Source organism: Syngnathoides biaculeatus, chromosome 8 (genome assembly GCF_019802595.1).
Source record: "Syngnathoides biaculeatus isolate LvHL_M chromosome 8, ASM1980259v1, whole genome shotgun sequence".
Taxonomy (NCBI): domain Eukaryota; kingdom Metazoa; phylum Chordata; class Actinopteri; order Syngnathiformes; family Syngnathidae; genus Syngnathoides; species Syngnathoides biaculeatus.
Genome location: NC_084647.1, coordinates 26,790,765 through 26,808,491, shown reverse-complemented (window position 1 = coordinate 26,808,491; position 17,727 = coordinate 26,790,765). Strand labels below are relative to the sequence as shown.

Sequence of the window (17,727 nt, the reverse complement as noted above, 5' to 3'; positions counted from 1 at the left end):
ATGGGGGGACGGGAACAGGAAGACCGCGTTTAAAAAAAGAGTTGGGGGGGAGACCTTGGACTGGAACAGATAAAGCAGCAGAAGACTACAGTGATCTAAGAGGTTCTATTACAAATAAACAAAAGCATATGTGTGTCTGGATGAGTGGGGGAGCACCAAAAAGGGGCCCGCTGCACACCCTGGCAATGCCTCTCAGCTCAAAAGTTCAGCGTATGTCCTTTTATCGTGCTGCATAGAAAGGGGGAGTGGAGAGTGGGAGGGGGGTGTCACCAATTATTGGGGCAATGGCCTCTTCTCTCACTCTCCTAAACTGCAAATTAGCCATTTTGGTTAGCCAAGCAGACGCACTGGATCAAAAAGGTCAGACATGCCCACTTAATCCTGGTAAATCTCCCCTTCACATCTCACCAAGCTGTCAGCTTCTGTGTGACAGCAACAATCACACACACATAGACATGCTTTTGCACTGGGAGCACGTCCACCACACACAACCATAACCGCACACTCCCCTTTCTGCTCTGGACTTGTAGCGTCCGCAATTGACATGTCTCCTGGTCGTCATTTTCCACAGCAAAACAACAGCATCGTCTTTCCAAAATTCAATTGTCGGTCAGTGAAGGGACACTGGATCTGCTGGCCTACTTTTAGGAAAATGCTAAATATGGTCTCCGATCATGACCGCTGGGTTGGGAGCCCTCGGGTTTAAGGATATTGAAAGGGGTGAGAGCGGAGAGGTGGGGGGGCATCCCACGTCTAAGTATGAGCAGCTGTCTTGACCTCTGAGAAAAAGATGAATGAAAATCAGTTTTGCTTAGCTGAAGGGGGTTGGGGCTTTTAGGCATATTTTTCTGAAATGTAGACTAAAGCTAGGCAACAACTTCTCAGAAAAGACTATTGTGCCCTCACTACTGGTTAAACCACATGTTATGTTCCCTGCACAGAAAAAACGGACACTAATGTACGCTGAGGGTGCTACCCTAAAAAATACCCCCTGTTGCACCATAGATTTTTAGAGTGAGGGAGCAGACTTAGATTTGTACTTTTGGGGCAAAGAAAAGGTACATACTACTACACTGGAATCCAGTAATTAGTGTTAGGAAGTACAATAGTGTAGCTTGCACGTTGAGGGACAACAAAGAACAACAACTGTACTTGTTATAGTGTAGCCTTAGGGTCACTGTGAAGGCAGCAATAAGGCATTTGGGAGGTAATGAGTAGTTGAATGTGAATGCATGTTGTGATGGTATGTGTTAACACTTTTACAGTTCTTTAAAAATACCGTTGCATTGCAGTCAAATGATTATTGAGAAAAAAAAACGTGCATTTCCATTGTTTTGTTTTGGTCTTGCCAGGAGAGTAAAAATAGCAGTCAGCACATCTGTCTCACAATCAGGAGATCTGGGTTTGAATAGCTCTTGAAAAATCTCTGTCTGGCGTTTGCATGTTCTTTCCATGCTTGGGTAGGTTTTCTCCTGGTACTCTGGCCTCCTCCCGCATCCCCAAAACGTGCTTCATTGGTTGACTGAAGACTCTAAATTGACCATGAGTGTGAATGTGAATGGCCAATTGTGAGGATCTGTGATAACTATCATTCTGATAACTATCGGGATGATTTTTTTTTTTTTTGGGGGGGGGGGGATCTCGCATTCATTCGTCAGATACCCCAAAAACTGTACTGAATAATGAAAGTTAAGTCTTAATCAATGTCAATGTTTATGACGGTCTAAGCGCTTTGATATATGGAGGCAATTGCGGAAGCCTGATTTCAGCCTTGATTGATAAGGAAGGGGAAGTTAATGAATACTTTGTTTTTGGAGCTTGTGGTCAAACACCTGAGTAAATAATACTGAGGTCCGTAGGTCATGCTGTGTCACTGGAGCTTTACTGGTACAAAACGTACAAATTTTTACCCTTGACATTTTTAAAACTCATGAACACGCCTGCACTTTTTTTGAACAGTTGCCATAGTACAATCATTAGACATATAGTGTATATTTGTGTCAATTTCTACATAGCGGGACATAAGATGAATTATGCTGTCTTCCAATTTATAGATCAGCCTGAGGGGTTGGCAATCTGCCAGATTGGGGAGAACGCAGATGATGCTTGATTTCAGGAAATTTCAACATGTATATTTTTGGAATGTGTGAGGAAAACGGAGTACCCAGAGAAAACCCACATAACCACAGGGTCAATATGTAAACATAAGGGCTGCCAGAGACAAGATTTGAACTCGAAACCTCAGAACTGTGAGGCAGACGTCAACCACGAGACTACTGTTCCATTCTGACCTCTCTTATCAATCAAATAAATTTGGTTTCCATTTGCCTAATTCAGTGCGCCGTGAGCGATTATCAGGTGTGCTTCCGCCAATTATATGATTTCACTTAACTGGTTTAGTAAGTATTTTACAAAAAAAAAAGGATTATTGCTCATCTACTGTATGCCATGCAGCAACATATAGTGACATCCAGCTCAATTCATTGTGAACAATGTGGCAAAAGGTTATTTTGAACCGATTTTCAAAACGCATTGTACTCAGGCTGAAGGGACGATTCCAAACAGACTCAGAATTTTGGGGATCTCTCAAGTCTCGTTGCTATTTGAAGTAGTTTTTTTCTGACCTATGCATGATGTTCGGAGGCACAGGGTTCAATTATTGCCAATTGAGTGGTAAACTTGTGCCCCTTTGTGGAGTCGGCCTCTGTAGAAAAGAGCACAAGTTGATAAAAGCTCACTTTACCTTATCAATACCACACCGGCATCGATATTGTGCTCCAAAACACCACAAAAACACAAGAGTGGAGGAAACGAACTGAAGGGGAAATCAGCTCATCTCTCACCTGTTTGAAGTCGACCACAAAGGTGACGAGGGTGCCGTCTCCTTGCTTGAACTCCACCGATATGGAGTCCTTCTCGCTGTCCGCCTCCAGGACCTCCTCGGTCACCAGCCCGTCGGCGAGCCGGACCCGAACCCTCAGCTCGGAGCCCAGCGCCAGGGCGCCGGCGAGAAGCAGCGGCAAGAGCAGCAGAACCTTGGCGGCGCTCGCACACATCCCCGAACACGCAGAAGCCAACCCGAAGCCAGGAAGATCCGAGGCGACATCCAAATGTTTGCGTTCATATCGAAAGTCTTCCGCTCACATTTTTCAACAAGCGCTCAATCACTGCGCTTCACTTGCTGTGACGACTTCCCCCGTTGCCCCCCCCCCCCCACCTCTTTCCATTGAGTAGCTTTCAGTTCCGATAAAATGAGTTCACCGGCCCAATGGTCGTGTTGACGTAGCCAACTTTATTTTTTTCCTTCCACGCGGGGAGCTGAAGAGCTCCACGCTGCAAACTTTTTAGCGTGTGTGGGGGAGAGTGCAGTACTGCAGTAGTACTGCTGCCGCTCCTGCTCCTGCTGCTGCTGCTGGTAGTAAAGTCTTGAAGCCACACACACACTGGCCTAGCTGCCCATCCCCCTAAAGAAGAAGGAGGCCTCTCATGTGATCCTCCTTATGCGCTCTCAACTAATAATACTCCTCCACTCAACACTTTTCCCCCCATATACTGTATACAAGTGGGTCTCCAACTTTTTCCACGACCACCTCGAAAAGCACAACCATGAAAAATGAACATTACATACAATACAGTACAGGCAAAAGTTGGATTCCTAAAATAGGAAAATACAAATTGTATTTAAGTAGTGGTTTATGTTTGCCTTCAATCAAAATGTGATGACAATATTTGTTGTCAATGTTTGAATGTGAAATTTGAATGCAAATGCATTGTGCTAAAAAGTTAAATACAACTGACCTGTAACTAACATTTGTACCATATTGGAACATTTCGAGTATAGTGTAAACACTTAATTCACATTTAATTAGAATACAGAAGGACCTCGCACAACGAGTGGTTTCAGTTTTAGAATTTCCACTGCAAACTTGGATTCACACATGTGGGAATTTGCTATACTTGAAGGAAATGATATGCAATAACATGAGGAAGTGAAAAATACAAAACATCTTACCTAAACTATTTTGCAGTCCTTTCGCAATTGGAGGACAATTTAACCACCAACATATTTGTAAAAAAAAAACCCCAGCTCATCCATTCAGCCACCCAATCGGAGGGCACACATGAACAAACAACCATTCACACTCACAGCCCAGACAATTTTGGATCTTCAATTAACTGACCGTTGATGTTTTTGGAATATACGTGTGAAGAAACGCTGGTAATAAATAAATAAATAAATAAATAAGTCTGCAATAGGAAAAAAGATCATCTTTGATGTTTTTTTTATTCCTGATAATATGCCTACTATACAACTGTTTGCTGAAAACATTGAAAAATAGGAAAACTAGAAGAGAGGACTTGTATGATGAAATCATTTTTGCTGAGTCATGTAATTTTTTATCCCTTTATAATAAAATGTTTTATTAACAGCATTGTGGGAACCAGTACTGTACGGTATACTGGCAGAAAAAAACTTCAAAATATACTCTGTATCATTTAAAATATGTCTATGACTCAACAAAATGTTTGAATACTTAAAGAAAGATTTTGTAATAAAATCATATTCAAAAGCTGTTTTAAAAGTTCCGTTATCTGAGTTGAGTCAAAAGAACAATCTTACAAACCTATTTGATATTTCAAATCATATTTACCACATTTATTATGGCTGCACTTACATTTTATCTAAGGACAACTACAATTTACACAAGTGCGTGGTTCTGTTTTTTTTGTGCATCTATTATTTTTGATTGATGAGAAGGGAAATGTCTTTTAATTATGCACAAAAATGCACAAAAACATATGCACGTGCATCCACTGGATCTGATAAAAATTTGGTAAACTGATATTACAATTATACCGCAGCTGAAACAACTATTTAATACATCACCAGTTTTCTCACCAAATCTAGTTCCAAAGGCGCTATTGACCTGAAAATGTCACTAGATGTTGGGAACAACCCAAGTAATCCCTTCATTCAAAGTAAGTAGAAGAAACAAGATAAGGAATTTAAAACGTGAAATGACACAACGAAGACATATTGAACACATAGCGAAAGGGAAGTGCAGAAAGGCATGGAAAGCCAAGATGATCCAAAATACATTGTCGAGGAAACTCTCACTTGGTTTCAGAGAAGAAAAAAAATATAGATATCGCTGCTAGAATGGTCCAGCCAATAACTGGACTTTGATTCATTTCAAAATCTATTGAAAGAACTGAAACTCAAGGTCCATAAAAGATTTGTGAGGAGGAATGCGCCAAAGTCACACTCGAGCAACGCATATGATGCGTTTCTCCATACAGGAGGCACTTGAAGATGTTATTACAAACAAAAGCTTTTGTACAAAGTATTAAATGAATACCAGTGGGTTGGTCAATACAGTTTCCCTGTATCATTTCTTTTTTATTACACATAATGTAATTTGTGGCGGCACGGTGTCTCAGCTGGTAAAGCGTTGGCCCCACAGTTCTGAGGACCAAGGTACGAACCTGGCCCCGCCTGTGTGTAGTTTGCATGTTCTCCCCGTGCCTGCGTGGGTTTTCTCCGGGCACTCCAGTTTCCTCCCACATCCCCAAAAACATACAACATTAATTGGACACTCTAAATTGCCCCGTAGGTGTGATTGTGAGTGGCTGTTTGTCTTGATGTGCCCTGCGATTGGCTGGCAACTATTTAAGAGTGTACTTCGTCTCCTGCCCGTTGACACCTGAAATAGGCTCCAGCACTCCCCGCGACCCTTGTGAGGATAAGCGGCCAAGAACATGGATGGATGGATAACGTAATTTGTGATGTTATTTGTTCTTTTTTTTGTATGCATGCATTACTTTGGTTGTTCCTAACATCTGGTGCAATTTTCAGGTCAATAGCACCTTAGGAAATATATTTCATGAGAAAAATGGTGATAAATACTTATTTCAGCCACTGTAAATGTCAATTTACCACATTTTTAATCATCCATACCCAATGTACATATCCAAATCAAAATATTTTAAAGGGTTTTTTTTTCTAGTGTGGAATGATGTATTTAGTTTTTATTACTTCCAAAAAAAAAAAACAAAAAGCAAAAAATGTTGCACACTAGCAAATTTCCTGCTGAGGTCACATTGCTAAGATGCATTCTTCAGTTCAAATCCTAAGTACCCATAAGCTAATTTATTTTTTATCATGATTAATTTTGATTATGGCAGCACAGCGGACTCAGCTGGAAAGCGCTGGTCTCACAGTTCTGAGGTCCCGGGTTCAATCGCGGACCCGCCTGTGTGGAGTTTGCATGTTCTCCTCGTGGCTGCTTGGGTTTTCTCCGGGCACTTCGATTTCCTCCCTTATCCCAAAAACATGCAGCATTCATTGGACGCTCTAAATTGCCTCTAGCTGTGATTGTGATTGTTGTCTGTCTCGATGTGCTCTGCGATTGGATCGCAACCCGTTCAGAGTGTACCCAGGCTCCTGCCCGTTGACAGCTGGATGGATATGGATATGCAAATGGATGGATAATATTGATTATGTAGTTTGCAATGTAATAATTACAGTTAATGTCAACAAAGAAAAACGGCACTATCTACTGGATTTAGTGTGCCACTTCCTCCTAAACCCCATTCAATCGCTGTGTGTCAATATTACACAAAATCAGTACCGAAAAAAAAAAAAATAAACGAAAACGAAATAAATTCTACTCTTATGACATTTTATGGTTTAATTTTCAACATATGCACATATTTTGCAATGTTAAACATTTCCACGCTCGCAGTGTTGTGGTAGTACACTGCATCACACTGAAAGGTTTTGCTGTATCCTCACCTTGCTTCCTTAAAAATCAAGATACTGTGATAGAAAACTGTCTTTGGCATCGTTGAACACAATTTCTTTTAATGCATGAGATAAGATACAACACAATGTGCTCACTTTTGATGTTTAACAACTACTATATTGCTTTCAATTTCAATGAAAGCCATCAGAAAATAGTGCACCCACATTTAACCAGTTTTCATTATCTTTCATTTAAAATGAGTCCATTTAAGAGCTCCTATCAACAATGTAATTATGTCTTGCCTCAAACCTCAAATGTGAGCTACTAAAGAAGAAAAAAACAACAACTTGTAATCTGAATGTAGATCTGTGAGCCACACTACATTAACGCTTGATTGCAAAAAAAAAAAAAGCAAAAAAAATCTTGTCATCCTTGCAGTGAACCATTTGAGGTGTTTATCTCTCTCTGCACTCAGCATTCTGGGTGGGCCGAGACCCCAGAGCCGATGACCCCGAATGTGCCAGCACTTGAGTGCAGCGCAGACTCGGAGACTTGGTCGCTCCAGTGAAGGAGAAAGCAAACACAGAGAGGCCATCAACCAGAGCAAACAAAGTTTTTAGCCAGGGCCTGCCAACCAAACTGGGGGCCGGACAGGCTGGAGGAGACAAACAGAGAAAACAAAAACTCTTTAGAGACCAGATTTTGTCTTCGAGTATTGTCTACACACAGCCTCCAAATAGTGCCACAAAAAGTTACAGCAGCAGACCACAACCTTTGCTACCCCCAAAAAAAACAAAAAAATACCCAAGACAAAACGCATTTCGTGGATAGGTCGTACAAATATAAATCAAGTGAACCATGATAAGGATAAAAATAATGTTAAAAAAAATAATCGGCCGTTGTACACCCTTTTTCTGAACAAATCCTCCCCCAAATAAATAAATAAATAAATAAATAAATAGGCCCGCATAAAAAGCTTTGTTTTTTTCACAGAACCTTCTTAATCACAGAAATAAAATATTGTTCATTTTAAATTCACGACAAGTATATATATTTTATTTGCACACAAAATTAACTTCGAATCAGTCGCAAATAAAATTATTGGTCAAAGAACAATACTGAAAAACTGGGAATTTCACTCACAAATGCACCGGAAGCCGGCACGGTGGACCAACTGGTTCGAGCGTCACTCACAGTTCTGAGGTCCTGCATTCAAATCCCAACTCTACATGTCTGGATTTTGCATGTTTTCCCTGTGCCTGTGTGGCTTTTCTCCAGGCTTTTCTCCTCCCACATCCCCAAAACATGCAACATTAATCGGACACTCTAAATTGCCCCTAAGTAGGATTGTGTGTGCAAATGGTTGTTTGTGCCCTGTCATTGGCTGGCGAGCATTTCAGGTTGTACCCTGCCTCCTGCCTGAAAATTTCTGGGATAGGCTCCAGCAGTCCCCGGCACCCTGGTGAGGATAAGTGGCTCATAAAATGGATCGATATTAACAAAAGGTAACCATTACTATTAGAAAAATGTACAAACTGAACTAAATTTGCTTCATCGACTAGAAGGAACTAGGGTTTTAACAACAACAACATTTAATTCTCCACTCCTTGTCAGAAACATTTCTTTTTCCAACTTGAGAAATTCTGCTGTAGTATGGTGTCGGTCCCCAGCCTTCACCATTGAATTAACTGCCAACGTTTAGTGTTAACTGGTTGCGTCATTTTAAAACCTCACACTCAATTTGGTCCAAAGTCCAGTACTGGAGATGCATGAGTGAGGCCTGCAGTGACACATAGCAAAGAAAGACACAAGCCATAGTGGATGCATGTGTTTATTATTAACTCCCAATCACTTCTTTGTTCTCCATTTACACTGATGCATGGACGAACACACATGCACACACACACACACACCACACACACACACCTCTGGTCTCTTTTCATGCACCACTATGTACTGTATATATACTGACTTTTTGTAATGGGTTACTATCAGAGTGGAATATTAGGAGACATGCTTTCAAATTAATGTTACCTGTATTTTATTAGTAGAGCCTTAGAGGAGATTTGTTTTTTTTTTTTTTGTAAATTCATTATTGTTGTTTTGTCAGGTTTTGGGGTTTCTGCACAAGTATGCAATTTTTTTCAGCGTACAATGATGTCCTATTTTCTGAGGTCTGAATGGAAATTCACACTCACATTCACAAAAAAAGATAAAACACCGTAAAGACAATAAAATATTTTCACTCGATGAGGCAGTGACTTCACACATTACACTGTGTGGTACCTGGCACATGAATAGATCACCAAACTCAAATACCACCACAATCATAATCAAGTATGTCCTGGGTCCAGTATTTCAAAACAGATCAGGTTGATCTGGATAGGATTAAATCTAAAAAATGAGTATTTCTAACTAGGATATGTAATCTGATCCTTATATTAAAAATACATAGATTTGGTAATCCAACACTACCCTGAATTCCTACCAAACACTGTTCTTGGGTATTTTAAAATTCCGTTGTGGAGATTAGGATAATTTTGATTCGAAAGATCTGTATTAGCCTGATCCCACTGGGTGGATTCAAGGTGAATGCAGGGTCATGGTAGGTTTGGAATTTCTACAGGTGGGATCTTGGATGACTGGTTAATACATCTGCCTCACAATTCTGATAACCCAGGTTCAAATCTGGCTTTGTCTATGTAGCATTTGCTTTGTCTCCCTGTGCCTGTGTAGGTTTTCTCCGGGTGCTCTGGTTACCTCCTACATCCCAGAAACGTGGTAGGTTAATTGATGACTCAAATTGGCTGGAGCTGTGAACATGAATCTAAATGGTTGTTGGTTTATAGGCGCCCTGTGATTGCTTGGTGACCAGTTCAGGGTGTCCTTCGCTTGTCGCTCGACGATAGCGAGGATATGCTCCAGCATACCCATGACCCGAGCAGGGTTGGGCATTTTTTTAATTTGAGCGATTCCGGTTCGTCATTTTGATTCTGATTTCAAACTATTCTTCATTCTGATTCTTTTAGGTGCCTGGGTCATGAAAGTTTGCATGGCTTAAATAAAAGATGTCCAAATTATGAAGATCAATTTTCTTAGTAGCCTGCAGCATAAACTAAAATTAACATTTGACTGGCTTTCTTTATTGCCAGTATGAATAACAAACTTATAACAGAACTAACCCATCTGATTTATAATTCATAAATTATTATTTCAGCTAAAAGTTAAATATAGTACTGGACTGTATTGTTAAAATTGTTATTTGCAAATGCCTTTTCATTCCAAATAGTTTAGACATGCAAGTTTTAACTCGACTTCCTGCTTTAATCGTGTAGGCTTTTATTTTGAAGGATACGCACCACAACTCTGCGTTTTGGCACCGGAACATAAATAATATGGAATAAAAAGAGCAATGAATGGAACCAAATGCTCTATAAAACGTTGTTTCCTTGGCCTACCTACTAATGAAACAAAAGGTTACTGTTTGTGATACTGTGAGACATTTTTTTGTGAATTTTGTCCTAATTCATTGGGATCGAAAGTTATCAGCTTGACCTTTGGTGACGTTTTAGCTCAATGTTAAGGTTGTCATGTGACTGATTCTACTTTGTTTTAATTATGATAAAGTCATTTGTATTTTATTTTTATGTCTGTCATCAGTTTTCTAAAAAAGACTAAAATAAACAGTAAATATTTGACTCGACTGAAGTTCCGTGCTGTTCAGGAGAACCGAAATATTAGTCCCGTTTCCAATTAGTTCTCGATCCTCAACCCTAAACCCTAGCGAGGATAAGCAGTACAGAAATGGATGAATAGTTTTACATTACTTTGCAAGTGATGTGGTCGTATTCAATGATCATCACTGTCTTTCATATTTGTACTGATTGTACTCACTGATAATGGCTGAAAAAACATTTCAGCACTTTGGGGCAGCATGGTGTGCAACTGGTTGGCACACTTGCCTCATCGTTCTGAGGACGCATGGTTTAATCCGGCCTCCGCTATGTTGAGTTTGCACGTACTCTCTTTGCATGCGTGGGTTTTCTCTGGTTACTGTACTTTGATTTCCTCCCACATCACAAAAACATGCATGGTAGGTTAATTGCAGACTGGAACTTGTCTGTAGGTGTGAACGGAAATCCAAGTGGTTGGTTGTTTTAAGTTCCTTGCGATTGCATGGCGATGAGTTCAGGGTGTACTCCACCTCTCGCCCACCTGCCCCTTTTACTCTGGTCCCACCTGGCCAAGATGGGCACACCAGAAAGAGCAGCACAAAGCCCATTCAACTGATGCCGTTTTAAATAAACGCTCAAATTATTTTTTACTCTCATTACTGTACGTTTTTTTTAAAGGGAAATATTGTGGAGTGGTATTTTTCATCGTGAAAAAAAACCTTACAGCTATTATTGTATATTTGAGGGGAAGGCGGGAACGGAATAGTGGCATTTCCAATCATTTCAATGGGAAAAGCTAATTTGCTGATTTTGAGTTACAAGCATCATCATGAAACAATTTTAACTCGTCTCTCAAAACACAATGTTCATTTTCCATCATCCATTCATCCATTATCTAAGCCACTTATCCTGACCAGGGGACCAGGGGAGGATATCCCAGCTGTCCCAGCTTTGAGCAGGAGGCAAGGTACACTCTGAACTGGTTGCCAGCCAATTGAAGGGCACATATAAAGAAACAACCATTCACACTCCCAACCACACTTAAGGGCAATTTCGAGTCTCCAATTAATGTATGTTTTTTGGATGTGTCAGGAACCTGGAGTGCCAGGAGAAAACTCACGCAAGCACAGGAAGAACATGCAAACTCCACACAGGTGGGGCCAGGATTTGAACCCCGGTCCTCAGAACTGCGAGGCCAATGCTCTAACCAGTCTTACACCGTGCCAGCAATTTTCCATCATTTTACTAATGTAAAAGTGTAATGGAGCAGTTTGATTGATCACTTTAAGCCTTGCGCTTCTTTTAAGTGTTGAAAAAAATGGGAAGCTGGTCTCCTCTTTTGAAGGCATAATCGTGAGCTCTTTGGTTTTCACCGCTCATACTGCATTCCAGTCATCTATATCTTTATGTGTGGTGACATGCTCGTGGCGAAGTGTATAACCATTTCCTTTGACCGGGGCTTTGTACCACATATTAACCAGTGAGCTTCATCTCATAATGTACTGCAAAGGCAGAAGCACACTTGTTAGAACTCTTTCTCGTTCCAAACTCCTCACAGAGAACGACAATATTTTCACAAAGAGTTGATTGCCACGCGCTAATACCGTTGAATGCCATCTGATATCATCTATACATTTGGAATATTTTCTTTCGCTTTCCACAGAAAGCCCCAACCCCAAGGCAATGAGTAAATAACATAACAGAAAGAGGAGAGCCAGCATGGGCGGAGGAATGGGGGAGCGGGGGTGTCAACGTCTGGGCTTGATCTATCCTCTCCTCCACACACGCATGTAAAAAGCTGTTGTTACAACGTTTACAAGAGCCAAAAAATCACGCTGCTTTCCCGACTCCTGATGATCTTTTCATATATTTCCTCCCCCTTAAACTGTGTTCAGTGTGTCCGGCCAGCAGCCAGCCAGGCGGGAACTCGGCGGGAGATATCCCCTTACACATGAGGCGAGCCGAGGCCAAACAAGAAGGAAGGAGCGGTGCACGGGCCCGCATGGAGGTGAAGTACAAGGCTAGACAATTTCAATGCATAGTGCCACAGTATATCTTGGCACATGAAATCCAAACCCTTGCACTATACAAGGAGGGGTGAGTGCAAGAATTTGTTTTTAGTTATGGGTTCTCTTAGTGTGCACTAATGATCATGAAAATCATATGAAAATAATGATATAATAATATAATATATATTTTTACCCCATTCACAGTTGCTGTTGCATTTAATTTTTATGAGATGATATGGGCGGCACGGTGGATCAGCTGGTAAAGCTTTGGCCTCACAGTTCTAAGGACCGCTCGACTCGATCCACCTGTGTCGAGTTTTGCATGTTCATGCCTGCGTCTGGTTTCCTCCCACATCCCAAAACCATGCAACGTTAATTGGACACTCTAAATTGCCCCTAGGTGTGATTGTGAGTGCGGCTGTTTGTCTCAATGTGCCCTGCGATTGGCTGGCAACCAGTTCAGGGTGTGCCCTGCCTCCTGCCCATTGACAGCTGCTATAGTCTCCAACACTCCCCATGACCTTCGTGAGGATAAGCGGCAAAGAAAATGGATGGATGGATAATATGATATGAATTTTCATTAAATTTAATTTGAAGTCATTGAAAATATCCATCCATCCATCCATCCATTTTCTTAACCGCTTATCCACACAAGGGTTGCGGGAGTGCTAGAGCCTATCCCAGTTGTCAACGGGTAGGAGGCAGGGTACACCCTGAACTGGTTGCCACCCAATCGCAGGGCACATCGAGATAAACAGTCACACTCACAATCAGACCTAGCGGCAATTTAGAATGTCTAATTAATGTATAGGGTTAGGGTTTTTTTTTCAGTACTTAAAAACCAAAATGAAACATTCACTTTTATATCATTTACGTTTATATCAACTCATCTGTGTTTTGCTAATTACAGTAATACAACAACATTTGATCAACCAATGTTTAATTATCTGTTAGCTCGTATATTTTGTGCAGATCCAGTTATTATCAACCCATTAAAGAAAGTCAGGCCCCGATTTAATAAGATCCAAAATAGCAGCAATCATGTGTTACTCACTAACAGATTTGCATGCGCACTGTTTGTCAAAAGTTCTAAAAGTGGTGGAGACTGCTTTGAAAGAGGTTTTTGCCCTTAAGGTAGTGCTGATGGAGAACATCACATGTGAAAAATGAAGTTTGAAGTGATGGAGTTGGAAGTGGTAGTGGAATAGACAAATGTATTTCTTAGCTACAGTAAATCAATCTATCACTCTAATTATTTTACAGAAGCCAGCGACTGCATAGAAGCCATGTTTAGTTTGCTTTTACCCACCACAAATATGTCAAAATTGACTGTGTCCTGCACAACATCACATTTATAATTTAGGACATCACATGTGAAAAACTGCTGTGGGTGAGAGTAAGACCAATTGCCACCGTGCACTGAAACGATCCAGATGCAAGGAAATGAAAAGTTTGAAGGAGTTTTGTCATCTGTGGTATACTGTGACAGGTTCTTGTAGCGGGTTTGAAGTTAGTCCTTAGATTATGAGAAGTTCCAAAATTGCATTGCTGAATAGATATGTTGCGATCATTTTCTGGCAAAATTCTAGCATTTCAGAAAGGTTTACACGAGCAGAAACCAACTGTTCTCCCTGTTGCATCTCATTTTGTTTGCGCATCATCCTACCACAGTACCAGGGTCATTGATTCCACATGCCTTTTGGATTTAAATAAGAAATAACAGCCAGCGGAATTTTTCTCAGGTATGACAAATCACATTGCAAGTGGAAATTCTTTTTAAAATTATTTTGCATATTCCTCTCCCAGAAAGCGCAAAATGAATTTCACTTTTTTTTTCTTCATTTAGCCGAAAATTTTGAACATTAACATCGGCAGCATGAGGCTCTTCTCCAGTTAACCATTGCATTATGCTTACTCCAATCAAGGCACAAGTATTTTAATGCACTTAACTTTTCCAATGAATGGTGGTGAGCTTTAATTCACACTTATACCCACAGCAGAGTTAAAGGTCTACTGACAGGTGAAGCATGATTTTTAGTATGTTTTTGATGAAAAAAAAGAGCAGCCGGAATGGACCCATCCGTTTGTTCACCACACGTCATGATGTTGTCGTATATGGATTGTTGCATCTCCCACCATGAAAATACTCTTGAGGTGTTCGTTTTGGAAAATAAAGCAGGAAGTGACGTTTTTTACAGATGCCCACACAGGCAGTTTTGTGTGCTTATACCAGTTTTACCGGCGGGAAAGTAGGTGTTTTTTTCCTGCGTTAGCCAATATGCCATCTCGTTGTATTGCTGGATATTGATGGAACATTCGCGAGGATGGATTCACTCTTCACAGGTTTCTAATAGACCCCGTTCGTCATGAAAAAATGGATTGCACAGGTGCGAAGGACGAGAGCTTTGTGGGTTCCAAATGACAGGTAGGTGTGTACAGAGCAGGGTTCAGGAACCTTTTTGAGGCTGAGGACTACTTCACAAGCACCAATCGTATGAAGGGCAACATGACCTGTTTGCGGCAAATTTCAGACTTAATTCATAACACGTACATAAAATATTTTTGTTTTAATTTATTGTAGTACATGACATTACAGGTATTTTAAAATTTTAATTCACGTAAGCAAGTCAGATTCAGAATTTAAAGCACAAATAACAATTTGTGGCCTACGGTATTTTTAGAACATACCTCGCGTGCGCCTTATATGGTCCTTGTGGGATACCATTCGCCCGCGGGCACCGCGTTGGTGACACCTGGTATAGAGCTGGGGGGCGGGTGACGCAATCCTTCTCTCAGAACATAACAAAAGATCAGCGTCATAATAACTTAATAAAATACGTAAGTCAGGGGTGCTAAATGTGTCGATGTGCGCAGGCCAGCGTTGTTGATCCCAGCCGCCGCCGAAGGTGGGGCCGGCGTTGTTCTTTGCCGCTGCCGTCGGAACCGGAGTTGTTCATCGCCGCCATGGAGGTGGATCAGGCGGGGAGGTGGTTTGGCCGCGTGCGGGAGAAGAAAGGCCACCTGTGTCTAGGTACTCCTGAAGTAGTTACTTCGCCCGGCATGGGCCCTCCTGAGTACACTACATACTGTCATACATACTGTCAGGGAGTCTCTTGAGAGTTAGAAGTGATCCGCATATCATCTAAATATGGATTGAAACGATAGGGTAATATTGCCTCAGTCACTTCACTCGATTGTGAGATGTTCTCTTCTTCGAAAAGAGCTTCAGTCTCAGAAGGGGCGTCGGAAAAATCCCAAAACTTCTATTGTTCATCTCCCATAGCAAGTGGCACAGCGTCTTCTCAACGCCGACTGTCCCAGTATGACATCTGTAAATCCCGTCGCAGGCAATATGGTTGCCACTGGAATGTTGAGTGAGACTTACGCAACTTTGCGCATGAATGACATGCTCTCTGCTCATTTTTTTCCCCATATAGACATTGAAGTGAATAATATTGTGTAATTTTCATAACAATATAAATTTTAAAATGTATATCGGGATGTCAGTAGACCTTTAAACTGTCACCAAAAAAAATTCTGTACAGTTGGCTTGTATTTCTGTTTCCACCATTTCCCATGGGAAGCATTCTTTTGAAATATGATCATCAGTAACTATGGTTATGTTGATGCAAATGAAATGTTACTTCACTCATTTCCCTCAATGCCAGAATCACCCCTCAGCATTAATTGTTGGCATTTCTTTTCTTTGATCCACTTCTGAAGCAAAGCTGAAGCAGAGTAGAAATAGAACAGCCAAAGTCAGTTCAATGTATTTCTGGAACTGTTGGAACCGCTGATCATGACAGCACACCCTGATGGAACTACAGTATTTATTATTACAGACAAGGCCCAATGAATGTAATCGTGATTTTGGTATGATTCGGGCAATTGTGTACCAATCTTTGGTGGGCTGGATTGAAATGCTCAGTGGGCCGGATGTGGCCCACGGGCTGTGGTTTGCCCACCCCTGCACTATACAGTCATATCCCATTATTAGTGGTAACAAAGGGCTATCAGAGTGAACAAGTTGTAGCACACAAAGTAACCTGTCCAGATGTTCGTGTCTCACCACTTGGGGGTTCAAAGGAAAAACACAGTCACAAGATGGATGATTTAACTACCAAAAGACAAAAAAAAAAAAAAAAAAATCAAAGCCACCCTCGCCAAAATATAGTCTTATCCTAAACGCACACTCTTATTGTTAAGGAATTTCATGGAAACTCCCATAAAGTTAATGACAGAGCAAGAGGAGGAGGGGGAGGGGGAAAGGTTTGATTTTTGTAAAAATAAATAAATGTGTTGACAAGCATAGCTTGGAGCATTAAAGCTCACAGTAGTGCAAATGTTTCCTGGCACGGTTCCAACATGTAATGAAAGATGATGAAACGGGCGCAGGAACGTATCATTTATGTTTCCCTCTGACGGGAAGTCATGAGGCCATCACTGCTGTAGAAATACTCCCTACCATGGATTGCCTCATTGGCCTCACCCCACAAGAGAAGGAACACGTCTGCCTGTATGCACAAAATTTGACCCTGCATATGTTTAAAAAAAAAAAAAGTCAAATGATTGGTGTTTTGGCCATGGCGCTCCAGCGTGAGATGGTTTAGGTTTGGAGGCCAAGAAAACATCTGTTCAGCATACGGAGCGGATATCGGCTCATTTTTTTTAATCCTTCAAACTCCTAACGGGGGTTTCTTTGAAAATGGTCGCCACGTGTTATACACGTGATAATGACCTCACACATTTTCTCTATGACTGTCAGGGCCATTTTATCTTAATAAAGTAATCCCAATCAAATATGAGTGCACCTCAATAAATTAGCATATCAAAGAGGAATTTTTCCGAGTTGTTCAAGACAAAGCCTAAAACTGTATTTTTCATATTCATTAAAGACAGGGAAAACAATTAATAGATCATTTCAAAAATTTCAAAATAGCTGGGATCGTTTCTTCTGTAAGACAGTATTCAAATCGACAATTTTCCGTGCACAGTCTACAACTACGATGAGATAATGATAAGATGATGTTGTAACTATTGAAAGTCCTCAATTCACTGATGGTGCAGTGGTACACCTACTTGACTTTGATGCAAACACTGAACCCTGTTCCTCAGAACTGTGAGGCTAACGCTCTATATAGCAGGGATTGGCACCAACACTCCTGCAACCCTTGTGAGGATAAGTGCAGTCACTGTGATTTGACGGGCACGTATCTCGCAAATCTACACAGTCGAACACAAAAAATCACCTGCGTAAAATTTGTTATGAGTAGAAACACATAGATATTGAAAGATGTC

General features: G+C 41.0%; 1 protein-coding gene and 1 long non-coding RNA gene across 2 annotated transcripts in view; one reads left to right on the top strand and one right to left on the bottom strand.

Annotated features, from left to right (window-relative positions):
- LOC133504681 (out at first protein homolog) overlaps positions 1-3,420 on the bottom strand; it is a 29,120-nt gene extending 25,700 nt beyond the window's left edge. The window contains exon 1 of the mRNA XM_061827193.1: positions 2,844-3,420. Coding sequence (XP_061683177.1) covers positions 2,844-3,056 — 213 coding nt within the window. The 5' untranslated portion in view covers positions 3,057-3,420. The remainder of the gene's footprint in view (positions 1-2,843) is intronic.
- An 8,892-nt stretch (positions 3,421-12,312) lies between these two features.
- The window catches only part of LOC133504666 (uncharacterized), a 32,888-nt gene continuing 27,473 nt past the window's right edge, over positions 12,313-17,727 (top strand). Inside the window, exon 1 of the long non-coding RNA XR_009796049.1 lies at positions 12,313-12,428. This is a non-coding gene — a long non-coding RNA (uncharacterized LOC133504666). The remainder of the gene's footprint in view (positions 12,429-17,727) is intronic.